The sequence below is a fragment of the Drosophila nasuta genome, chromosome 2R (genome assembly GCF_023558535.2).
Source record: "Drosophila nasuta strain 15112-1781.00 chromosome 2R, ASM2355853v1, whole genome shotgun sequence".
Taxonomy (NCBI): domain Eukaryota; kingdom Metazoa; phylum Arthropoda; class Insecta; order Diptera; family Drosophilidae; genus Drosophila; species Drosophila nasuta.
In genome coordinates this window covers 27,142,050-27,169,232 of record NC_083456.1, presented here as the reverse complement: position 1 = coordinate 27,169,232, position 27,183 = coordinate 27,142,050, and the positions used below count along the sequence as shown (strand labels likewise).

Genomic DNA, 27,183 nt, shown 5'->3' with positions numbered 1-27,183 from the left:
TTTAGTTAGTTGACATGATGATATGATGGCATTAGAAAAGAAAAATCGAAAACAAAAACATTTAAGTATATAATATTTAGTTATTTATTTGGATTACTTAACGCTTACGGCAACTTCATCGAACTTTATTTATTTACTCGTATAATATATGTTTATGGGTTTTTTATATGTTTTCCACTTTTGTTTTAGTAGTATTTTATAGTACAATTTTTTCATAACTTTAATACATCATTAAAATAATAATAATCATAATCATATGAACAAAACAAACTGTAATTGAATTATGCTTATGCTAAATGCTAAAGCGCAGCTCATTTAAAAGAAATAATCACACAATGCCCACAAAGTTTATCGAAAATGTTTTTTTTTTGTTTGTAAAAATACTTATCAAAAATATGTTGAAACTGAAAGAAACAGTTACTGCATGCAATTTGTTATACCAACTTTAGTTATGGTTTTTGCTTTAAAACAAAATGGCAAAAATTATCAATATAACATAATAATAATCATATATGATATAGATAAGAATTGTAAATGTAAAAGAAAGCGGCAGCTCTGCATGTTGAACTGGCTCTTCAGGTTATCGCTGATAAGTACAAAGTTGTAGTAGAGTGTTTTCTTCTATATAAAGTATGTTGGGATTGTCTTGGTTTGCCGCACACAGTTTGACAAGCATTGGAATGTGTTTTGTATTCGGTATCGTGATGATGCCACAGTTTTTGGGAGAAACCATATATACTAGATACAAATATATAGATATAGATATAGATATAGATTAAAGCTAGCTAAAATTGACTTTAACTACAGAAATCTAATCGCACAGCTAAGCGGGCCACAACAAAAACAATAATCAAAGTGCAAGCACGACTATGAACTATGTATGAAGTAGGTAGGAGGAGGAGGTGAAGGGGTGGAAACTGAGTTGAACTCGTTGTGTGTAGTTGTTAGTTGTTGTTGTTGTTGCTTCAAACTTGCGTCACGCACTGCGCATATTTATCCAGTTCGCCTCGCAGCACCTTCACACGCTCCGTCTCCTCTCGCAGCGTTCGGACCAGCTCCTCGATCGTGCGCTGTTGCGTCAGCACCATCGCCTCCAACTTGTCCACACGACCCTCGAGCTGTTGCACTCGTGGCGTTGACTCTGCTCCTGCTCCTGCTGCTGCCTGATGATGATTGTTTTGCATTTGAGTTGAACCATCGTGAGCACTCAGATTGTTGCTCTTCTCGTTCGTGGTCTTCACCAGCGGCGAAACGCTGCGATTGCGTATCGATAGACTGTTTGGTCGCACCACACGTGACTCCTCATCGCTGCTGGCAGCTGCCGAAGCTGGTGTTGGAGCTGCTGCTGCTGTTGGGTTTGTCAGTTTCGCTGCTGACATACTCTTTGACATGATGGCATCATTGTGATTGCTGTTGCTGGTGCTGATGATTTGACTGCTGCTGCTGCTGCTGTTGGACTCTTTCCTTTGGCTGCTGCTGCTGCTGCTGCTCTCGACAATCATCGACTGTTGCATAATGCTCGAAGAGGTCACCGCACTCGATTGCACACGTGTTGCTGTCGTTGCATTGCTCGTGCTGCTGCTGCTGCTAGTTGTGGTGTTGTTGGTGGTGCTGCTCGTGGCGCTGGTGGTCAACACACTGGATGTTGCCGTCACCTGTTCGCTGGCAAACAGCTTGGAAGTGCGCTCAGCCACAGAGACAGCGCCACCACGTGGCTCCACATTCGGTGAGGTCTTTTTGCGTCCCACCTGCGATGCCTTCAACTCTTCCATCCACGGCGCCTTTTGCTTCTCCCAATCCCTTGGCTTGGGCTTCACCAGTTGCGGCTCTTCGCCCGTTGAATTGTCATCCGAGGAAGCAGTCGCCTGCTTGCCTTGGCCACCATCTTCGCTCAGCTCACTGGCACTGCTCGCCATGCCGCTGCCATTCACATACACCGAATTGTTGTTGCTCTCGCCGAGCACATTGATTGCCGCCGAGGGCGGACGACGTTTGGGCGCCTTGACGCGACCAGCACGCATATCCTGCAGTATCGAACCGCGTTCCACGCGATCAAAGTCCGTATCCTCCACAGCAATTGTGGCAGCACGTCTCATCACCACATTGCCTGCAACTCCAGCATCTGGCAATTGTCCTCCAATCAATTTACTGCCAGCCAAACCATCAGAAACATCATGCGACATGGCGCTGGTTAGTTTGCTGTCCGCTCCGCTCTTTTTCTTAATGCCACCGCTCAGAATGTGACCTGCAAAATGAAATTGAAAGCAGTTTAGTACTATGATTGAGAGTTAAAATAATTTGAGTTTATGCGTCGTTTGTGGTCGATGAATATATCGAGTCATGCATCGGCTTATCGGGAGTCTGGCTTTATTTATAGCTGTAGCCCACAGACGACGTCATAAATAAATTTCACGATTTATGGCCTAACCTGTGACATTGCCCGTGGGCGTTTTCTTAAGCGGCACACTGGGCTTTTTGCCAAGCACCGGCGGTGGCGGTGACTTGATCTTTTCATCCATATTGTCCAGGCTCTTGCGCAGTTCTGCATATGTTGAAGTATTGTTAGTAGTTGCTGATGTTGCTGTTGTTATCGTGGTTGCTGTTGAGGTTGTGTTGCTGCTTTGCTTGCTGCCGGGCAGTTTGCTTAGATCCAGGTTCTTGTTCTCCAACGATTTACGTTGGGCGGCAACAGTGCCGATGGGCAATCCCGTTTCGCTGAGTATATCATTGAGGGAATCGCGCGATCCGAAACTCTCTTTGCGTCCCGCCGATGTCGACGAGCTGCTGCTGTTGTTGCTCGTCTTCTTGATGTAAACCTTCGATGTGGTTGAAGCACTGCTCTGCTGCTGTTGTTGTTGCTGCTGCTGCTGCGTCACCGTCGTGGTGGTCGAGCTGCTGCTGCTGCTGTTGTTGGCATTCGTTGTGGTCATGTGGCTCGTGTTGCTGATCTTGCGCTGTGACTGCTGCTGCGTGGTTACTGCGGCTGGTTCGTTAATGGGCGCGACTGCAAAAAGGGCACAGAGAAAGAGAGAGAGAGAAACGCATAGTTAATATCGTAAACAATGGCATTTGGTATTTTTAATCGCTGGGTGTGTGTGTGTGGGTTGCGCTTTTTTGCTTTTTTCTTTTAACAATTACACTACGCACACTTCACAAGCTCAAGTTCCTCAACTCAAGTCGATTGAAGGCTTGCGTCTTGAGTTGAGCTCAGTCAAGTTGTGTTTATTATTAAATGATGAGCACGTCGCGCGCACTTCGAGCACTGTTTTTTTTTGTTGTTGGCGTGACTAACGCTAAGAATGACAACAGCTGAGTTGAGAGCTGAGCTGAGAGTTAATGCAAACAACAAACTAGTTTCGCTGCTGCTCAACTGCTCAACTGTTGCCAAATGTCAATAAATTAACATGGAAATCAAACAAAAGCGCAAGCGTAGGAGCGTTAACGTACAATGCAAACGACACAACACAAAACACAAGCTACAACCGAACTACAAGCGACGACAGCGTGTCACGACATTTACAATGAATAAACACAACTAAGGAATAGAAAATATATACAACTAAAGTGTAGTCAAATATAATCTTGCTAATCTATAGAGAATACTGAGACTTTTCATACTTATTTTTGAATCGAAAACCTAATCTCCATTAACTTCCTAAAATTAAGCAACGATTGATTCAATCAAACTACTTTTAGGTAGAATTCATTCTTCTTAATTTGATCTATATAATGTCAACCTAAAGCAAATAAATAATTAAATATAATCTTGACATTTTTTAGATTGATTAACCTATAACAGTTATGAGACTCTTATTTCTTATTTAGTTATTTCCCATTCAGTAAAAACTGTTAGAGCATTAAAAACTTTATCTCAATTAATTTCCCTAAAACTAAATAACAAATGATTTAGTTAAACTAATGTCAAGCTAAAATTAATTAACGATTTTATATAATCTTGATGATGTATTGATAAATAAACTGATAACAATACTGAGATTCGGTGTACTTATTTCCTATTTAGGAAAAACTGAAAGATAATTGAAAACTTCTTCTCAATTAATTTCCTTAAAATAAAGCAACCAATGTGTTGGTAGTTCTTGATGTGAATCAGTTTTCATTCTTCTTAATTAAATTGACATAATGTCGAACTAAAATAAAAAAGAAGTATATGTAATCTTGATAATCTATAGATAGATAAACTCACAACAATACTGAGATTCTAGATTCGTATTCCCATTCAGGAAAAACTGTTAGTGAATCATTCTTAATTATTTTGTGTTCAACTAATTTTTTGAAGAATTTAATTTCTTTATTCTTAATGCCACACTAAAACAATAAAAATAAACATATAATCTTGATAATTTATAGTTAAAGCGTTTATTAGTGCTTGAAATGATTCAGTTAAACTTCATTTTCTTTTATATTCTTCTGCTATTCTTCTAAAATTGGTTTGTTTTTATTTTAAAATGAATTTACACCTTAATTTCTTATAACATTTTTTATTAATTATTCTTTGCCTATTTTTTTTTTTTATATATTACATCATTTTTAAATATATTACATACGATTGTCTAATACCTGGCAAATGAATAAACCCATTATAAACAAATTTAATTAGTTTTTTCTTCATCATAATGACCTCAACATTTTCATAATGTTTCCTACGATTATTACTACAACAAATTTCTTGCCATTTCCTGTAAGCTCTCTCGCATCTGAACATCAAGTGTTGCTCTCAAGCAAATGCCATATTTGCAAACTCATTCTGTTCGTCCTATCATCGACACGCCCCATTCCCAATCCCATTCCCGTTTCACTGTCATCTCTATGACACGAAGCGACAAAAGAGCAAACGACAGGCGCATGCAGACATAGACACACATAAATAAACGCCAATAAATGGTGATGGCAACAGAAATCAAAGCAAACAACAGTGATTGAGTAACGTTTAAATGTGTAAAGGTCAAGTGAATGAAATAACAACAAATCACAACAAAACAGAGAGACAGCAAATGGCCAACTGACAACAAAAGACAACACAAAGTTTGCCATAGAATAGACAAGTTGGCCAAAGCCGTTGATAATTGCAAAAATGGCAACAACACCAGAAAAAAAAAGAAAGAAAAACGAATGCGCCAACGACTTTCACTGCTGCCAAATGACAAACAAGCAAAAGCAACAACAATTTTGAATGTGGCGCGCGAATTGGAATTTAATACATATATATTTTTATCTATTTATTTTTTATGTTTTTAAGTATTGAGTAATTGAGTGTTGTCATTGTTGTTGTTGCCAGCAGGCAAAACCGAGGCAAGTCGAGTCGAGCCGATGCGTACACAATCACAAAACGAAAGACTTAGGCAACAAACTTGGGTTGCCCGTTTTAATTTAATGATGACTGCGTTGCGTTTTAACTTTTTCAGCTCTTAACAATTTAATCATTAATCACACACACACACAATCACACTCACACACGTCTGTATTTGATAATTATATGTTTAGGCGACAACTCTGAAGAGTCCCAGCACTGCGTTTGCCAATTAGTGAATGTAAACTCTTTTTCTTTTTCTTCATTTTTTTGTGGGCCATGTGGCAAATGTGTAATGTGCAATTGCAGTTGGCAAAAAGCCGTGAAAGAGAACCGCAAGAACGGTAATTGTAGCACACGCACCACCAAAGCGAAATAATAAATAATGAAAAAATAAGTAAAAAAAAGAAAGAACAACAACGATACCGATACCGAGAGAAGAACCACAAAAAAACTTTGTCTGCCGCACCAAAAATGTTTTCAATAACGTAAATGGTCAAGAAATCAAAACGTACTGAGCCAAAAAGGTAAACAAAATTGCTGGCAAAGGTACGAACGAGAAACACAAATACCAAGAGAGAGAGAGCGAGAATGAAGTGAGAGTCTGAGAGAGAGAGACACTTGAGTTGCGCTCTCTGGCAACATTTGCTAAGACAATGGAGCAGCACACAATGGGAATAAGAGGGGGGTAAAGAGAGGGGGAAGTCAACAACAAGCGAAGCGCGCTTTTGTTGTGTTCGGGGCTCGTCTCTTGATAATCGCCGCTAATGTGCGCCCATAATGAAGTTCAGCTCATCATAACAAGCAAAACTTAATGCTAACCACAATGATCATTAACCTTAGCCTAATAATGAGCTAAGAGAGTGCCAAAGAGAAGCATAACAAAAGAGCATGGCACAAATATTTTGTATTAACAGCAACAAAAAACAATAAACGTAGCAGAAAACCAGTTACAACAACTGATATTTATATTTTAATATTACTGCTCAACTTTGTTGTTGCTGTTGTTGTTGTTGTTCTTGTGGTTTTTGTGTCGAAGGTGTTTTTGTCTTTGTTGTTGTTTTTGTTTCTGCGACTGTGGAACTGCGACGTTGACAAAAGGCAATAGCAAATGCACAGCTCGTAAAAATTTGATTTATATGCAAGTCGAATTCAGTGCAACGAATGCCAAATACTCTTTACTCTACATAGATTACATCAGCATTGATTATTGACAATTAATTCAGGGCCTGACTTCAATGTCAAACATTTAACTCTAGTTTTAAATTTATGATTATAGAAGTTAGTGTAAAAATATTGTAAAAACTTTATGTAATATGTTTTAGTTATTTCGGTTTTAAAGTTTCCTATTATAATGTTTATAAATATATAAGAGATCTGCAAATTTTTTAGTATTTTCAATAAAATATTTTCTTTCTGAAAAAATGAAGTATTTAAATTGAAAGTGAGTGCTGAAAATTCTTATAAATACAATGTATCATTTGTAATGAAAATAATAAACAGTTTCCACACTCAAAAATTGATTATTATGTATGTTAATAAATATAAGAGATCTGAAGAGTAAAACTTTAGGTATTGTTAATGGAATGTTTTCCATAGCTTTTGACACATTTAAATGGAAATGGCGTTAAAAATTCAAAGTTACAGATATTGTATTATTTGTTATTAAAAATGTAAAGTAGTTCAGCCCTCGAAAATTGCTTATAAATGTTAAGTATTTGGTGATGGAATGTTATCCTTAACTTTTGAGATACTCAAACGAAAACAGTTGGCTGATAATTCTTTAAAATTTAAAGTTACAAATATTATTATTATTGATTAATAAAAAATTGTAGTTATTTCAAGACTCGAAAATTGCCTCTCAATACTTTATAAGATTACAGTTCAAATAGAATGCAGAAAAAACCATGCTCGATAAAGTTGTAAGCTGATAATTTATGTGATTATGCCAGAGAGAGAGGAGAAAAAAAGCGTTGCAAACGTTAATGGAAACTACGTATAAATGGAGTTTTGTTGAGGCGTTCAAGCTGCACGTTTAAATTATAGAGCCGCTTGAATGTGCATAAACCGCAAAATAAGCAATGCAAAGTCAACAATTAAATGCAAACAGACTCTCCGGTAAATATTTATTTAAAATCACAACCGCAAAGTATGCAACACAACTCAGACTCAGATCAACATCATTTGAGTCAACATGAATGTCAATATGCAAAAAACCAAAAAAATAAAAATGACAGCAAGCAAAACTAAGTCAAGCGACTGTCAAGCGTTTAAAACAGCGCAGAAACCGCTACGAAAAATCGCTAGAAGGCAGAAACGATCATAATAAATGTAAACAACCAAATGGAAAACTAGTTTTTATTCGCCATGCAAAATGATAACTAAAAGCAAAAAAAAAACTACAAATAGCGAAACCGCAATTGCAATTGCAATTGCAAAGGAAATCGACGCCAAGCAGCTTCATTTGTGCGATTTCCCGAGACTTTTCTCGCCAGAGCAGACGCCAACAAAATTTTAGAGAGCAATTTTTTTTGTAGCCGGCGCCAAAGAAAGCCGAATAAATGCGAGTGTAATAATGAAAACAGAAAATAAATCATAGAAATTATGAACATGGCCAAAAAGAGCCAAAGCAAATTTTCCATTTCACGCCCCTCCCGGGGGCGCACCCGGAGGAGAAAGGAAAATGAAAACTGGCCAAAAACGAATGAAAGAAAACGAAAAAAAGAAAAGAAAGAAAAACTAAGCCTCAGGCGCTGCCATTTGCTGTTTGTTGTTGTTGTTGGTAGCTGCCTGGTCGTCGTCGTTTTTGTTGTTTCACTGGAAAAACTCGTTTACATACAAATCGTGGTGATAAAGCTGGCCATACGAGCGCCCAAGAACTCGAAAGAGCCGCCGCGTTGCGGTCCCCCAATGCCATAGCGTGATCGTGGCCGGGGACGAGGCGGCGGTGGCAGAGGCGCTGCCGGAACATCGGTGCACACAGTGTTGTGGTTGTTGTTGTTGTTTTGGTTGGTGGTGTGGAGTCAAAAGTGTGAGGAGTAAAGAGTGTGAGGAGTCCAAAAGTGTGAGGAGTGTGGATTGTGGAGTAGAGAGTGGAGAGTGTGGAGAGTCAAAGAGTGGAGAGTGTGTGGATGTGTTTGTTGTAGTTGTTGCCGTCGTTGTCGTTGCAATGAAGAGTTTTTTTTTATTACACACGAAATATTGTGGAGAGGAGCGAGGAGTGGGGGGAGCAGTGGAGCAGTAGTAGTAGAAGAAGAAAAGAAGGAGAAAAGTGTAGAGGAAAATTACACAGAGAGACAACGAGAGACATCAAGTCATATAGTAGTATACGTATATAGAGATATGTACAATACAATACAATATGCATACAAGAGTAAGAGGAGAAAGAAAAACGACAACAAATCAAGATATAAAGTAAATAAAATGAGAGAAAAGAGTCATAAGAGCGATAGTGAAACGTAAACAAAATGCCAATAAAAGTCGTTCAACAAAATGCAAGTAATAATCAACATAAATATAAATCGATATGTCGATGGCGATGACGATGAGGCGATTACTATATGGCACGTTCAAAATGGGATGTTGCATTGCATGACTCGGGCATTATAATATTGAAGAAATCAATTGTGAATTGTCTGGATGTTGTCTGCGTGATGTGATGTGAAGTGATGTGGTGTGTGTGATTCTTGGAGTGCATTCAGTGTAATGCATAGGAAATATTTCTTTTGAGTGTGTGTTGGGAAGTCCAAAAGTTACAATTTCATAACACACACAATCTGTAAACAAACTATAATCCCATTAAAACGGAAATAGAAGTATATAGGCGAAAGCTTATCAGCTTATAAATTGACAATTTAGATTCTAGAACATTGACGTTAGAAACACATAAAAGTTTTTCTTACTGAGTGCACTATTGCAACTACTCATCTCAAGTAATGAGTTTATTATTAAGTATTTAGCAATACACTTTACTTAACTTATGCTTCAGAATGTTTATGATCAAGTTGTCTTATTGTAAACTTGATAGATTTACTTTAAAGATATTTTCTTTGAATACCAAGTGTAACTATTGGTATAAATTGGTATTTTTTGAAGATGAGTTTAAATTTTAGTATAAATTGGTATTATTTGAAGATGGTATAAATTGGTATTATTTGAAGATGTAGTTTTTGGTATAAATTGGTATTTTTCGATATATAAAGTATATATTATTGCTTCCACACTGGTTTTAATTAAAAAGAAAAACAAATTAAACAGACAGTTCTTAAAATTCACAACTACGTTAATAAATTCCTTGTTGGTATCACTTTAAATTATTCTGCAAAGTATTCTTAAACAAATTTCTTCAAATCTCCTGCTTAAAATAAGTTTAAAATGGTTTCTTTGATTGATTCTTGGTTAAAATTACACTTAAAGCACTAATTTCCCAATAAAATGAATTCAATGTTGTGAATCAATTGCAGCTATCGACTAGACTAAGCTCTCTGCTTAGCCGCATATCGAGGTGCAAGATAGCTTTGCTTTCCTTGAAATTGAACAATCTTATCTTAGGTGTGATAAAGTGTAGCATTGAGTTAACTGCACACGGTTCAGGAAAGGGGAAATACTTTTTAAAATGAATTCAATTAGTCAACACAACTAATATTGACATTTTGCACAATGCAAAACTGGCGACACAACCAATTAAAAAGTGAGGCGACGATGCAGACGATGCGACTTTGATGAATTGACACGAGATCAAATCAAAACTCACTAGCGAGAAGATGTGTGTGTGTGTGTGTGTGTGTGAGTGTGCATTCATGTGAGTGAGCATAAATGAATGGGAAAATTAATCGTTCGTAGTTGTTGTTGTTTGTTTGTTCACTTACCATCGGAGGGCGCAAGCAGCTTGACAAAGTTGTCGGGAAACACGCCCACTTTGCCACGAAGTTCACCCTTCCACCAGCCCTTATCGGGCAGCTCCATGCTGATGACACTGATGATGTCGTCCACTTTGAGCTCGAGCTCATCATCGTTCTGCGGCGCATAGGGAAACTCGACGCGGCAATAGTCGCGTTGCGGCTTCGGTGGTAACGTTGGCACCGCAGCTGTGGCAGCTGCCGCCGCTGCTGCTGCTGCTGCGGCTGTTGTTGCATCCACTGTTGATGCCGTGACTCTACTTTTAGTTTGCTGTTTCGTTGTTGTTGCTGCTACTGCCGCAGGAGCAGCTGTGGCTGCTGTTGTTGTTGTGGTTGCTGCTGCTGCCGCTGCTGGCGTTGTTGCTGTTGCAATATTGGACGCCTTGGCTGTTAGCGCTGACGTCGTGACCGTTGCACCAATCGTTGGCGGCCGTTTGGAGGCCAATATCGGTGACGGTTCGATATGTTGCACAAAATTTGAAGGAAAAACGCCAACTTTGCTGCGCAAACGTCCGCGCCACCAGCCTTCCTCGACCTAAATGCCAAGCGATTCGCACAAAAGCCGCACAGAGAGTAAAGCGAACAAAAAAAAAAAATGAAGAAGAATAAGCAAAATAAGTTTCATATTCTCTGTTATTTTCATCACACTATAGTTGTTGTTAGTTATTGGCAAGAGGTTAAATGGGGGTTGTGGGCACTCACACACACACATATGTATGTGTATGAATGTGTGTGTGGTCTGTGGCCAAAGTATATACATATATATTTCACATACCTCCCCTAGGAATTCAATGACATCACCCACGGCCAGCGTCAGTTCGTCGTCGTTGACTTGTGTGTAACTGTAGATGACTTTACAGCGGCGATTCGATGTCGCTGATTTCTCCCTGAGAGCAAAAATGCCAAACGCACACAAACAAAAACAAATACGAAAACGAAAAAAATAAGGAAGAGAGTTCAAATCATAAGTATTTCGCATAAAGAGAGTGGCAAATGTGATAGAGAGCGGCGAGTACGAGAATTTTTTGCAATTGATTACGAAAAATGACAACAGCTGAAAAATTCCAATTAGTTCGCTAATAAATGTGCCAAGTGTAAGTACAAATGTTTAGCTGTAGCAAATGGCAACCGCAGTTTGTAATTTGACTCGATTTATTGAGCTTTCAGTTTTTATGGTGATAAGAATAATGATTCAAAGTTTTCAAGGGCTTCGCTAATGATGATGGCTCATTATAAAATCATATTATAGGCAAAAATATGCGTCTGAGCGTTTAATTTTGTGCAAATTTAATACTTCTTTAATAAAATTTTAGAAAAATATAGAGCTTTAGTATTTAAATGTACTTCTTCAGTAATAATTTAAAAAATGTATAAAAATATAGAGCTTTACTATTTCAAATATGTTTGGTGTAAGAGCTTTCAATGCACTATGAAAACTTTAATGAGCTTTGACTAAAAATTTAATATAACTTCCCTCTTCTATATAAGTTCAATAAAATTCTACGGAGTTAATAAAGTATGCAAATATAATAATAGTATAAGAGCTTTCGATAGCTTTGAAAGCTTTAATAAACTTCAATTTTTTGATAGCTTTATATGTCACATTCATTATACTTTTATCTATTGTATCTATGCAATTCAATATTTTTATGTTTAAAAAGTTTTTGTAGTAAGTAAATTTTACTTTAAAATCTGTAAATTATGAAAAAAGCTTTAATGTGCTTCAAGTGAAGTTTTAGAGCAAAGCTTCTTTTGTTTTTAAAATCTAGCAACTTTATAAATTATTAAAAAAGCTTTAATGTGCTTCAATTGAAGTTTTGACAAAAGCTTTTGTTTTTAAAATCTAGCAACTTTATATTTTACAAATAATTAAAAAAGCTTTAATGTGCTTCAATTGAAATTTTTGACCAACTATTTTTCTTATATTTCATCAAAACGCATTTCATAATCCAATTTTCAATTAAATTCTTTCACAAGTGAATTTTATTATCAGCTGCAGCTAAAACTCGTTGCCAGCAGCAAAACATCGTTTCCGAATGCAATAAAATGAAATCACTATTTTTCAGCTAGTGTCATTTGGGGCTGTGTTTTAGTGTTTTTAATGATTTTTGTGTTTGTGCAGTATTACGTCACCAACCTGAGCTGCACCGCCGCACTGTCATCGCTGTGGTTGCCATTGCTGCTCGGCTCCAAGACGCGCACAAAATTATCTGGAAACATGCCCGTAACGCCGTTGGCCTTCAGAGTGCCCTGCCACCAACCGCCAGGCATCTGCTTGATGCGATGTATGATGGCACCCTTCTGTAGATCCAGCTCATCTGGCTCCTTAGCTGCATACTCGTATTCCACTATTGCACAGATTGCTGCAAAAGAGAGAAATAAATTGAATAAGTAAGAGAATTAAAAGCTAGATAGAGAGAGAGAGAGTGAGAGTGTTTTTGTCTATCGAGTTAGTAAGCCAATGGGGTAACCTTATATGGGACACGCGCATTTTTAATGGCACGCTGTCCAAGTGCAAATATTTACAATTGTCCGCTCCCCTCGATTGCGCAATTCTTCTCCTCGTCTATTGGCAACGAAGCTTCTCCCATCCATCACTTTTGGCTACGTGACGTTCACATATTGTTTGAAAAACCGTTAAATAAAAATGCTTAAAAAGTAAAAGTTACATGACACGCTCTTTGTCACCCATTTTTGGGTCGAGCTACGCACGGAGTGGGAATGTTTAATATAACTAGGCGTTGCAAATTGGGTTACTGCTTTTTCGCTCCCACTATTGACCAAGCCAATTGAATTAGTTAACCTCCGAATGCTATTTTCATTCACTATCGTTCATAATTCTTATCATATAATTGTGACGCGAGATTTAACTGTTCGTTTGTTCATTCGTTGCAGTGATGTCATTTGGCTTGGTACCTCAGTATTTGATATGATGAGTAATTGTTTTATATCCACACTTCCTACCAAAGAAAGTACACGTTTTGTGACAAATTTATTTGCTTTATATATTATTTTAATTGCAAAATGAATATTACTTTGTTTGCACATCTGCTATCGAAATATACGACACTTGAGATTGCATATCGCATATAGAATTTGAGTAAGAGTTTAATTTAACTCAAGTACAGAAATGTTCAATGATTCGTTATTTTTTGAAGTATTCATTGTAATATGTACAAGAAATTATAATTTCAGATTCTATTCAAGTTAATATTAAATGAATGTAACTACAAAATTACAATATTTTCCTCGCTTAATCGGAAGACATAAGTTAAGCTCAGCTTAAGCTACATTTTTAGTTAAGATGAGAGATATCTTGATAATCTTGCTTCACCCATCTAGTAGATGTGTATTCATTATGACTATTTTAGTCCGCAATTCACACGTAGCGCAATTCACAGTCGTTTATTGTCGACTTCCCTCTATATACCGCAAAAAGGCAAAAACAAAAAACACACAACACAAAACAAAACAATATGTCATGACGCATATTGACAACAATGCCATGGGCAACACTTCATATATAGCGCGTTATACATGCAACAACAACAATAATAATAACAACAATCACAATACCGGTACCATAATTACTTTTGAGCGTTGTTGCTCTCCAAAAGCTCGTCACATTTTGCTTGCCTGGCTTGCCTTCGAACCAATTTAAATAACAACTACAACTACAACAACACAAACACCATCCGTATTTGGTATTTGAGGTTGCTGCCCCCGCACGATTGACTCATTGACTTATATGCGAGATGTACGATGTGTCTGTGTTTGTTTCATTTTTACAGAGTCAGCGCTACTCAAAAGTGGCCCAAACTGAGCCACAAATAGAAACGTTTATTGGCTTAGCAGAGCCGTGTCAAGAAGGAGGAGGTGGAATAGATTGAAAGCCGGCAACCGCAACGAAACTGCGTTACAACATTGTCAACTGACAAGAAGTGAAAAATACAACCAACAAAAAAAATGAACAGGCAAAGAAGATAATATCAAGTGAGCTGTAGCTTTAAAATACCCTGCAAAGACAGTTGAATGAAAACAGGGAAGGAAGCTTAAAGTTTGATGTTTTTTGAATATACCAAAAATTTAAGTTGACAACAATTTTAAATACTGTTTCGGTATTTAATAGAGTAAAAAATGTGTTGAATACCGAAAATTTAAATAGAATACAATTCAATACTGTTTCGGTATTTAATGTAGTATATTAAAGATCCAATACAAAATATCAGAAACAATTATGTTGAAAACCATTTTAAATATTGCTTCGGTATTTAATGGAGTGTATTTTAAAAATGAAAAGAAAAAATAACAAAAGGTATGTTGAATCTACCAAAAATATAAAATGAAAACATTTAATACTGTTTCGGTATTTAATGTAGTATATTTTAAAGACAAAAAGAAAAATATAACAAAAGAGTATGAATATACCAAAATTTCAAGTCAAAACTATTTTAAATACTGTTTAGGTATTTAATTTAGTATATTTTAAAGCTCAAAAAAAATATAACAAAATGTTATATTGAATATGGAGTATATTTTAAAGATAAAAATAAAAATACAACAAACAAGTATGATTAATATACCAAAAATTATAGATGAAAACTATTTTAAATACTGTTTCTATGTTTAATAAAGTATATGTATTTTAAAAACCAAAAGATAAATTTGACAAAAAAAAAATGTAAATAAATGCAATATGGATCCCATTTGCGAGATTAACTAAAAATTAAAAGTGACTAAAATATACCACAAACACGGTTGAAATTTTATATTTTTATGGATTTAATTTTAAAAAGAAATATCTATAAATTAAGAAGAAAATTAAATATATAAAAAAATGAATACGAATAAGAATTTTAAATTTTTCCGTTTTGATATTTAATGTTCTCTAGATAAAGTAGAAAATTAAATGTAAAATCGCCCTTTGAATAGAACTCATTTAAATATTAGTTTGACGTATTATTAGGTCAATTATAAATACATTTTAATTTCCAATTTAATATTTAATTTAGTTGTCTTTTATAAAAATAACAATATTATTTCTAATCAATATTTTTCTGCTGTAATTTAAACAATTTCTTAAAGTCAGAATAATATAAGTTAAACTAAATTTACTTTCCTATTCTGACACTTAAATAGTATAATCAGAATACTTCCCATTCTTGGACTATTACAGGGTATTTGAAAAGTAAATAAATGCCAATGATACGTGATGTTATTAGGACTATCAGTAAATGCGTTGTACTTTATATGGGTCAATAATGTTTGGTCTTCTTTTATGGCCGAACGAGCAAAGGCCTAATAAATGACGTCTGAATGAATGACGAGAGAGAGGGGAGAATAAGAGATGAAGTAGAATGAAATTGTCATAGAGCCGATCGAATGAATGGCTTGGAGCCTTTAAGCTGTTTAGCGACGTGTAATAGCTAAATGGATGCCAACTCGTAGTAGTATCGATAATGAACAATTAAGACGCGGCGCGGCTGTTAAATGTCGTGCTACTCGCGAGTCGAAAGCTTTTCATTTGTGGCTGGTTTTGCCACCAACGTTGAAGTTGGCAGCAGCTAAAAAGCAATCTAAAGCTGCTTTTGTGTCGCACATAATAATTTCACTTTATTTGCAGACAGCATTAAAAGTTGCACAAGTCCAAACAGAGTGACAGAGACAAGGAGAAAGAGAGAGAGTGAGAGAGAACGAGAGCAGACTAGTGGCAAAGAAGTGGCAAAAGTGCTGCAAGCATTGCTCATCGAGGCAGACGTCAAAGTCGTCGTCGTCTCTTTGAGTATCCGCCAATTTGTAACTGGGCCAACACGGCCGTATTTCAGTTACAGTTTAACCTACGCGACAGCTCAAAAGCCAAAGTCAAACAAAGCGACAACCAAATGAACCTTTAATGTGGTTTTTTGCTTTTTCTCTTCTGTGGTTTTTTGTTTTATTCCTCTTTCTTTTCGAGCGTTTTGCTTTTCACTCTTTTGGCCATACATCGCATCTGAATGTGCGCTTTAATAACCCAACAACAAAGCTCAAAAGGCAGCTAACAAAGATACACTACAAGCACACACACACAGATACACACACACTAACACACTCTTAGATAGAGCTGTACTTATGTATAATACATTGTAGAATGGGAAGCATGCAGACAACAACAACAACAACAACGTTGCTTGTGAAATGAGGCGCGCCTCGTCTAAATGCTGAGAAATGGTGAAAAGTTGCAGCATTAAGTGGTGAAAACTACCACCACAGCAACAACAACAGCAACAGCAACTGACGTTGGAAATGAGGCGACTTCGACTTCGACGCGGTGTCGTGTGAACAGAAAAATACAGCGAAAATATTAAAAACCAACTGGGAAATCGTGCAAATGTGTCAAAAATTGAAGAAAATGACGAAGAGCAAAGTCAACTCGACACGATTCGAAGGGGGGGGAAGTGGGAGTGGTTGACTTTGGCTTTTAATGGATAAGCTCCACATGGCTTAAATAGCAAATTCAATGTCAAAGCGCCATGAAAATATGCAAATTTTCGTATTGAAAATGTGAAACGAAGTGGGTGGAAATCTACTCCATAAAATGAAGCACGAAGCAGTGAAGAGCATCTATATATAAAGCAATTTTTATTTACAGCTTATGACCTAAAAGAATACATTTTGTAATACACTTGAAATATTGGAGTTAATAATAAAGAAATAAACAAACTCAAGGAAAAATCACTGAACAGTCATTTTACAACACATTTTAAAATCATATAATTTTATAAGAACTTTAAAAGCAATTCTAAGATTCAATAAGTTAACATGAAAATATTCTTTTGATTAGAATATATAAAAATAATAATAATTCAATAAAGGAAATAATATCAAAGCTGTTGATCAAAGAAAAATTCCAAAAAAAATATTAAAATAAAAATTAAACAAAAATCATAGAATGATTCACCTAAAATATATTTGAAATTTATATATCTTTACAGAAATTCATGTTTGAAATTAATAAAATAAAATTTAAAATTAACACAAATAACCTATTCTTAAAAATAAATTTTAAATTTGAAGCCAAATTTTTTTACAAGCTTTGGAATTAAAAAAAAAAAAATAAAAATATATAATCACATAAATTTTCAATTTAAATAGCTTGAAAACAAATTAATAAAATAAAAAATATATATACATGTAAATTTTAAATTTAAATAGCTTGAAACCAAATTGTTGCGCAAGCTTTGGAAGTAAATAAATTACAAATTTAAATATATAAGAACGAGAACTATGATTAAATAATGAATCTATATGAAACCCACTCAGTTTCTTACTAAACCGCAACAATTATATATTATACTTTATATTACTTTGAGTGAAATTTGTAAATTCAAAAATTACATTAACAAAGAACAAACTTTAAATTAAATCAAATCAAAAGTCATTTCAAAGCTTCTGTCACGCTCTATTTTTCTAAACGAGCCACACAAATATATTTAATTAACTTATCTTTTAGAAAAGAATAAAAACTAAATTCCCAGACAATGAAATATTCAAGATTCATTCAAGAGTTCATTAAGAATACAAAAGACAAAAGCGAAGCAAAACTATTTGAATGAAACAATGCAAAAAGTTTCGGTAAATTTCATAATAGTTAACTAATTGATTGTTGCCATTTGATTGCAGACTAGCATAAGCTGGGATTATTGAACTTTATGCGAATGATTGAATGATTTATTGACCTTTCGAAGTAGCCCGTTTTTTATTTTTTGTTGAGGTGTTAGCCACAGTTCCACTAGCTGAACACACACACACTCTTACTCTTTTGGTAAGCATTCAAAATGAATCAATTTGCAGTCAACTTGCCCCGGGAGCTTGACAAACAAACAAAACGCAGCTGCTGCTGTTGCTGCTGCTTCTTGCAACATGAAACCGGTTCTTGTGCCCCATTGGCAAGGTGCGGCCTCCCGATCAACTGCAGCACCTTTCGAAATGGGAATAAAAAACAAAAAAAACACAACCAACACCTTGCGTAGGTGTGTGACTGAGAGTGTGCGTGTATAATGATATATTCCCTATCTCCCTTCATTCTTTCTCTCCCTCTCTCTCTCTGTTTGTACAACAATCCCATGCTAATTGGCTTAACCATCAGTTTTTGGCTTTAGCTGTCTTTGACTTTTTTGCTGATGCCATGTGAACCGTAAATGTTAAATTGCGTTTGCGTGAGTTTTACTTTATTTTTGGTGGGTTGGGGGCGTGACTGGGAGCAATAAATCTATATACACACACTTAATTTGTCTTAGACTTCTAAGAGATATGCTAACAACTTTCCAAGACTCGGTTTGTTTACTTTCCAAGCGTATAAAAAGACATGAAAGGGCGTGTAACTCGTTTTTTTTATTTCTGAGGTCAGAGGGCGCAAGTCAAACAAAATTTCAAATGAAAATAAAGTTCAGCAAAGTGGAAACACATACACTAATGTATTCAAAAACAAATTTACGTGAATTAAATTCACAAATTGCCAGCGCAAAAACAATTTGAAAAGTTTCGTTTGCTGCCAAACATATTTGTTTTATTGATTTTTATCAAGTTGTAAATGCCAATGGGCAAAAAAGTTTAGAAACTTGGCCAGAATTCATTGCCTATTTTATGTGACTTTTGTTGCCAATTAGAAACTTGCAAAGTCTATGTATATATGGTTATTATTTATGGCAATTTCGAAGCTCAAGAAATATTCAATACCGGAAGATTAAAAAAGACATTTTAAATAGCTCCCAAAGGTCTAAATATTTTTTTTATAAATTGAATTCAAGTTGTTTGCCTTCAATTTTCATTAAATTTATTTACTTTTATTTCAATGTTTTGGAATTTTAAATTAAAGTCATTACTCTTCAGCGAGATTTAAGTTTAGTTCTCAAAGGTTTTTGATTTAAAAAGGAAATTATAAAAGTCTGATATTGAATGCCATTAAATATATTTAATAAATATTGCTGGTATAGACTTTTAAATTCAAGTCGAAAACTTGAACAATCAAAAAGATTTTAAATAGTTTTCAAAGGCTTGAATATTTATTTTATAAATTGAATTCAAGTTGTTTGCCATCAATGTTCATAAAATTTATTTTATTTATTGCAATGTTTTATAATTTTAAAGTTTAAACTTTGCTCATCAGCGAGATTTAAGATTAGTTCTCAAAGTGTCTGCTGTTAAATACCATTAAATATATTTCATTAGTTACGAGTTTTGTGAATTTTAAATTCAAGTCAAAACTTCAGCAATCAAAGATATTTCAAATAGTTCCCAAAGGTTAATATTTATTTTACAAATTGAATAAAATTTGTTTGCCATTAATTATCATACAATTTATTTTATTCATTTCGATATTGTAGCCAAAATTTTGCTCATAAAGAAGATTTAAGATTAGTCTCCAAAGGTTTTTATATTTGTTTTAAAATGTGAAATAAAAGTGCATGTTATGAAATTCCATAAAATATATTTAGTTAATGTCTGATTTGGAAATTTTAAAAGTCTAAACTCTTATGAAAAAATCTAAAATAGTACTCAAAGTTAAAGTACTCAGTTAATTAAGTTTTGCATTTCTTAAAATCTGGAATCCAATTTTAAAACTTTGCATTACAATTTAATTAAAACATTTAATGAATTTTAACTCCATCCCACAACTTTGTATATTATAAAAAGTGATCTAATTTCGTAAATTCTATATTAAGAAGTAAATTTAGATTGCCTGCAATCAATTGTTGTCATTGAGCTCTCAATGTTTCAGAATTTTAAATAAGAATATCTGCAGAAATAAATCGAATTTTATTGTAAATATTAAATCGTCATTGTCAGCCATTTATATGCGACACACATGCAACACTCTGAACCCAATTTATTGCACTTTCAGCCTATCTTTTGTCCTGTCTCGTCCTTGAACCTTGCTGACCTTGGCTTCGCTTGGGTTTTGGCCTTTTACGTGACTGTCGTGTAACGGATAATTGGTAAAGTTCAGGGACAAGGTCGCCATAATTGAAACCGCAAATGTTGCGTGTCAAACTGTCGAATGCAAAGCAAACGCAATTTTTTTTTGTTGACATTGTGAACAAAGTAAACGAGAAGCCTCAAAATATTGTAACTGAAACCTTTTTTCCTCTCTTTATTTTTGTTGTTCTGTGTACTTGACCAATTAACAAGGCAAATGCATGAATCACGCCGTGAAGGCGTTGAAATCGATCCGATAATATTGTCAAAAAAAAATAAAAGAATGTAGCAAGTTGTCTTATCAGTTGTTATCATGCAATTTGATTAAGTCATGGCCAAGCGTGATTTGTCATTCGTTCATGGCCATGCCTACAAAAATATTAAACAATGCGCCCACATCTCTGTAGCTTATGCTTTTCATTATCAAGGTTAGACTTTTACTCCCCCGACTCGATACATTTGCTGCGTCTGCTGTTTAATTGAAAATGCTTTACGATGGAAAGTGTTCAGCCATAAAATTAAATGACTAAACGAGGCAGCACACACACACAGACAAACACACACACATATGCATAAGCTTATAGTGCTTGTTGATTGAATTGGCCTCACCCCAACACAGAGGTCAACTGCCAAGCAAGAGGCACTCGCTGATTGAATTTTCCACAACTGCAATGCATTTCCCACAAAATGAAAAGCCTATCTAAAGTTTTCCTATTCATTTTCTTTTGATAGCGCTTTTAAAGTGATGGGCAATTACAATGGAACGTTTTAAATGATTTAATGCTTTAGCTGGAATGTTTAGGAAATACTTATAGCGAAGCAATTGTAATTGAATTGTGTGGTAATAAATTAATGATTTATGATACAAGTTGCCCAAAATAAGCAATGGAAAATGCTTTGCATTGCTCGCTTTGAAATTGATTTAAATTTTAATGGCTTTCAAATACATATTTTCAGCTCATTTTATATGAAACCTTTGCTTCAATTTCTTCAAAGAACGTATTTGTAACAATTGAAAGTGGTTCATGATTCAAGTTCCCCCAAATCAAAAATGGAAATTGTATGTTTTCTGTTTGTGTGCTTAAATTTTGTTTTATTTAAAAAAATATAAATATGGTTCAATAAAATAGGAAATTAAAATTACTTTAATTGCTTTAAAATTGATTTAAATATTGAAGGCTTTTATGTTTGCTATTTGTGGGACGCTATTTTCTAATATTTTTAACTCATTTTAAATGAAACCTCTTGTATAAAGAACTTAATTGTAACAATTGATAAAATTTGCTATTATTTAAATATATATAAATATGGTTCAATTAATTAAGAAATGGAAAATGTTTTACTTGCTTTTTTGATGTCTTTTATGTTTGCTATTAGTGAGAGTTTATTTTCTAATATTTTAAGTTTGTGCTCTTATAAATTTATAATTTATGATGAAAAATCATTCAAAATAAAACTTTGGTCTGCAAATTATTTTCGTATTACTTAAAAAATAATAGATTTATTCAAATTAGGGTGTCTTAATAAGATTTATATTTAAGTGATTTAATATTTTAATACTTCCCTCATTTATAAAACTCTTTTGCTTCAATTGTTAAAGGATTATTCTTAAGAATTTACATTTCTATTCTTTATTTCTTTGCTTCACCATATTTCAGCAAATTTCACTTTTAACTTGGTTTCAATTTACTATCTTTAAGTTTAGAATTTCTTATTTCAATCATTTTATATCAATTTTAAGAACAAATGTGAACAAAAGAAAGCAATTGTTACAATTGGAATTGTGAGGTAATAAATTTTAAATTAATGATGAGAGTTTTCGAAAATATAATGGAACATTTGGATATAAAATGTAATTGATTTAAATTTGTTGCTCGTTAAGTTTACTATAAAAATATCAAAAATTTCAAATTCAAATTTGATTTGCAAACAAAACAAAATAATACTTAGAAATGAAATTGTGTGGTTATAAATTGTTTGCTTAGGACTCGAGATGAGTTTGCCCAAAATAACATTTGTGTTTGCTATGCAAATTATTTCATATTTTATTAAAAAAAAGATATAAGATTTGCTTAACTTGAGCTGAATCATAAGATTTCTAGTTAAGTGATTTAAAATACTAATTAAAATTTAAATACAAAACTGATTAGACTAAATTTTTAAGTAATTCTTCTTAAGTATTTATATTAATATTTGTCTGTACAATTTTCTGAATTTCAATGCGTCATTTGCCCCACTTTTTTATAACAATTTGTTGCTTGATGAACTGCAATTTAAAGTGTCTACTTTGCAGTGCAATAACTGTGCTCAATTTGTTTAAAAGAATTCCTCGAATTGAACGAGAATAAACAAGAGTTACTTCCCTTATTGGGTTTCAATTATACAATTGCGACAGTCGCACTCTATTGAAGCAATGAAGACAAGGCCTTGAGTTCAGTTGCCGCGTTATCAGTTCAATGATATACAACGAGTGAGTGTATTTGAGTGTGTGAGTGAGTGTATGTGAGTACTGTGAGTATTTATATGACTTGGTAGACGCTTTGCCCGCATTTTCTTGCTTGTTTGCAGCCAGAATTAATGACGCCTAAACAATCAGCTGATAAGACAGCCACAACACAACTTGAACAACAATCGAGTTCGAGATACAGATACAAAGATACTTTTGTATATTGCACAAGATAAACTCTGGCTGCACTTGGCACAGTTTTTTTTTCTTTTGTCGCTTAAACTCGATACATTTTTCTTCTATAGTTTTATGCGTTGTGAATAGTCGCCAACGAATGCTGATAAGTTGAGTAGCTCCAAAAAACTTTGCCAGTGATAAGATAAGCACTTTCAGGCAGCTAAACAAATAAAAGTACCCGCATTTATTTCAACTATTTATATAGTAAATATAGTAAGTTAAAAGAGAGAGAGAAAGAGAGATTCAACTGGCCGCTGACTCAATGCAAAAAATGCAATAACACTCACAGCAAACAAAGCTCGATGACTGATGATTCATTCGAATACGTTGAAAGTTTTCGTAGGCAAATGAGTTGCGTTGAGTTGAGCAAAGAAATTTGCCAATAATCTGGCCACACCCACCGCAATAATAAAGTCGACAACGCCTTAAGCTCATTTATCAAACGATATGCCACATGTTGTAGCTGTGGATTTTGATAAGCCACATTTTGAGCTGTGCAAGAAGCTAATAAAGATTTCAAGTTTGTGTTGTTTTTTTTTTTTTTTGGGGGGCATTTCCTGTTGGTCATCAGCTCATTTAATGGTCTTGGTTTTTTGTGTTTCTCTCTCGCTGTCTTTTGTGTGTTATTATTGCTATTATTTTTCACTTTTAGTTTTCAAAATGGAATCACTTAAAGAGCGGAAGAAAGCTGCTGCGTCTTTTGTTCGCCATGCAAATGCGACCCAGACAAAAGCATTTCATTTCAGTTCATCAAAAGAAATCATCAGTGGAAAATACACCAAAAAAAAAAACATCGTAAGAAACGTAAGTTGTGTACATTATGATTGAATTGCGGGGACGTTGGCGTTGGAGCATCATCATCAAATGAATGTGCAACCAATCAGCTACATTATCTGGCAAACCATCAACAATAATAACAACAATAAACGTAACAACAACAACAATAAACAATGCAAGAAACCGTCTTGGAAATGACAAAGAAACCAAACCCAAGATTTATTAAGGCATTTACTCTCTTGCCTTTCCTTATCGCTCCTAGACTCCTCTCTCTTTCCTGTAACTACAATCGTTACAGTCTATGCAAAATGTATTTTTCTTATCGCAAAATGTTAAAGGCGCTTTTCCGGCTATTGTTCAACAGATTGGAATTTGTCTCTGTTTAAATGTGCATATTTTACACAATTTTATAAGTCACATTTTGTATGTTTAAAGATTAAATTTAGGAAAAAATCTCTATAGTTAAATACTGAAATGTATTTCCTATGAATTTTTGGGAAATATTTCTTATTCACCATTGCTCAACAAAAATAACTTGTTTGCGAATAAGAAAAGATTAAATATTGAAGGAAGTTTATCACTAAATATAGCAAAAATATTTCCCTCGCATTTAATGGTATTTTCCCATGAGCAAACATAGTAAAAAACCCAGTTATTTATATACAATATAATTTCAATATTCTGCAGATCATAATCTTAATAATTTTTTTTATAATTTCCACTAATTTAGAGTTAAAATTAGTTTAAATCTATTCAGTCAAAGTAAAATAAAATGTTTCCTTTAAATTTAATGATATTGTCTCTTTAATTTGTTGCTTACTTCTTCATTTTATAACAAAGTAAAATAAAATAATATGTGTCTAACATTTTCAGACCTTAATTGTAGTCTCTAAACATTTTTCATAGCAAAACATTTCACTTTGCACAGAAATTTAGTTAAACTAAAACTCGTTCTTTAATTCACACTTTTGCACATTTATTATGACCATAAATTAATAATCACGTTCGCACACATATTTATGCAACAGACTGTTATATTATTATGAAGAGAACAATTAGATTTTTTAGCACTATTTCAAGTTTACCAACATTTGACAATAAGAAATGATTAATTGTGCAAATGTGCTGAGAAATTTCTGCAAATTCTCATTAAACCAAACAAAAAAAAAAGTGCTACATGAAAAAGGTAAAACTTTTTACCTGTTAATTTTCTTTGTCTTTTTTTGTTTTGTTTTTACTCTGATCTAGTATTGTAAATCTTTTTGAGCGTCCCTCACGTTCGCAACCCAAAACACAAAACAAGCTTATGAAATCATCAAGAAATTCTTATTTAACACAACAGTAAAATACAAAAATAAAGAAAACAAAGAACAACTGTTAAACCGGTTTTTTTGTATCTCATTGGATTTCTTTTATTTTGATTGCGAAAATCCTAAAAGTCGTTTGTCGCTTCTCATTTAAATAAGAACTCAATTCATTTAGCAACAACAACAATGAACGTTGTCCTTGGGCGACACACAAAAAAAAAACAAAAAAAAAACTTTTAACGCCCACCCTGTGACACACCCAACAATGCGAATGCGAGTGCAAAACGGAGAGCGCAAAACGCATAGATAAATGTTAAGAAGAAGAAGAAGCAGAGATGGACCCACCCTAAAAACAAAAACTGCAGCAGCAAAGACACAAAATTTTATAGTTTTCAACATGTATTTTTTTGTTGTATGTTTCTCTCTCCTAGTTTTCTTTCTTTGTCATCTTACTTACTTTTGTCCATGTTGTCGTTGGTGTTGTGGTTGCCGTTTTGCCAGGAAGCAATTGCGTTGCTGCTGCTGCCACTGCTGCAGTCGCAGTCGGCGGTTCAATGGACGGACAACTCTCTTGTCTCTCGCTGTCTCTGTCTGGCCAACGACTTTTCCTGTCTGCCGTCGCCGTGTATTAAAGGTATGAATCACGCGCGTTTATTCTGTTTACACACACACACACTGACACACGCGCGGGCTCACACTCACACACAGTGACACGCAGCGCTTTATAAAATTGTTTAGAGCAGAATAATAATACCCAGAATTGAAGCGCTTTTGCGTGCTTTATTTTGACCTTATTCGCAGCTAAAGAACCAGAATTGGAATTAATTAAAATATATATACATAGGCATCATCAAATATATAGCAGAGTATAATGAAAAAGTCCGAAATCAAATGCAAAGGCAGACGCAGCGAAAAGAACAACAACACACACTACCACACTAACACTAGCACACTTAACGAAATTCACGTCACGTCGAAAAAAAGGCTTGCGGACGCGACCCGACGTCGATCCACTTGTACTTGTATGTATGTGTGTGTATTGCAACAACTCAACTAACTCCTGAGTCTGTGTCTGAGCCTGTCTTTAAGCTGCCTGCTATTGCACTCAACTCAGAACATTTACACTACAAAACGCCGCTCGTTTCGGCTATTTGCTCTTCTTCTTTTTCGTCGTCGTCGCACTTTCGTATATGCACTTTTCGCCTGCGTTTTATTTACTTTGCTTTGTTATTGATTTTCGCCATCTCACAGACTAATGGAAGTAAGCATCTTCATATGTATTGCCTTATTGCAATTGGCCCGAAATATCAAGCGTCTGCTGATTTTCACAATTTGATAACCAACAAAACTCACTATTTTGCAAGTAAACTCTTTTTGTTAACGTACGACGACACAAGAAAATGCCAAAAGAGGGCCACAAAAACTCCGACGACCGTTCCAACAAGCGTTCATGTAAAGTGCGCGCAGACTACTGCAAACAAGGTGGCAAGTGTGGCCGCATAACGAATGGCCAAAAATACTAACCGCTATACCACAAATTACTGCCAAGTTTATGTATGCTGTCTATAATGAAATTGTAATCAAATTATACGTTAGGTATACCTAAAAATTCATCTTTTACTCAGTTTATATAATTATGAAATCAAATCTCGTTTTTTTAAATTATTCGATTTAGTTTTTGTCAGATAACAGATTTGCAGAGATTATGGGCAGTATTACACTTTGATACATGATGAATAATTATAGTTTTTATTAAACTACAGACTTAAACGGCTCTTTAAAAAATAATTATGAATTTTTCTGCTAATCCAATAATAATAATAATATTTGTCAAATACTTTTCAAATATGCTCTACCCGGTTTTGTAAAATAGTCTCATAGCAATCAGCTTGCTAACGTATACAAGCTCAGTTTTTAGACCTGCCAACCTTCTTTGTATTATCGATAATTCCGCGAATAACAATACTGTGACTTTGACTATCGAACGGTCACCACTATCAAAAATTACTGTAAGACCATTTGTGTATTTTGTAACGAATAATACTAAATATCGATCATGACATACGTTGAAACCTTATTATAACCGTGTATACGCTTACAATTTTACAATCTTTTGTTCTGTTTTCTTAATAATAAAAGCTTTTTATCAGAAATCTCATTTGTGAAGCAGAAAACTGTTTTTTAAATATGTTGTCAGCAAATAAAAGTGTAACCATTTCTAGGAATGGTTCTTGGTATATTTTTCGACCAAAAACT

The 27,183-nt window shown here is 34.4% G+C and overlaps 1 protein-coding gene across 4 annotated transcripts; it reads right to left on the bottom strand.

Moving 5' to 3' along the window:
* Positions 1-65: 65 nt before the first annotated feature.
* Positions 66-26,397, bottom strand: LOC132784095 (serine-rich adhesin for platelets). 4 transcript variants are annotated; one of them, XM_060789495.1, is made up of 8 exons: positions 26,146-26,397; positions 25,385-25,728; positions 12,344-12,569; positions 10,982-11,093; positions 10,177-10,741; positions 8,148-8,267; positions 2,429-3,004; positions 66-2,245 (listed from the first exon to the last, which is right to left on the bottom strand). In XM_060789495.1, exons 2-8 carry the CDS (start codon positions 25,392-25,394, stop codon positions 966-968), a joined length of 2,889 nt encoding a protein of 962 aa, XP_060645478.1. In that variant the 5' UTR covers positions 25,395-25,728; positions 26,146-26,397; the 3' UTR covers positions 66-965. The 4 variants fall into 4 exon arrangements, with proteins under 4 accessions (XP_060645478.1, XP_060645479.1, XP_060645480.1 ...); XM_060789496.1 differs by having other exon boundaries at positions 26,281-26,397; XM_060789497.1 differs by having other exon boundaries at positions 26,314-26,329.
* Positions 26,398-27,183: the final 786 nt, after the last annotated feature.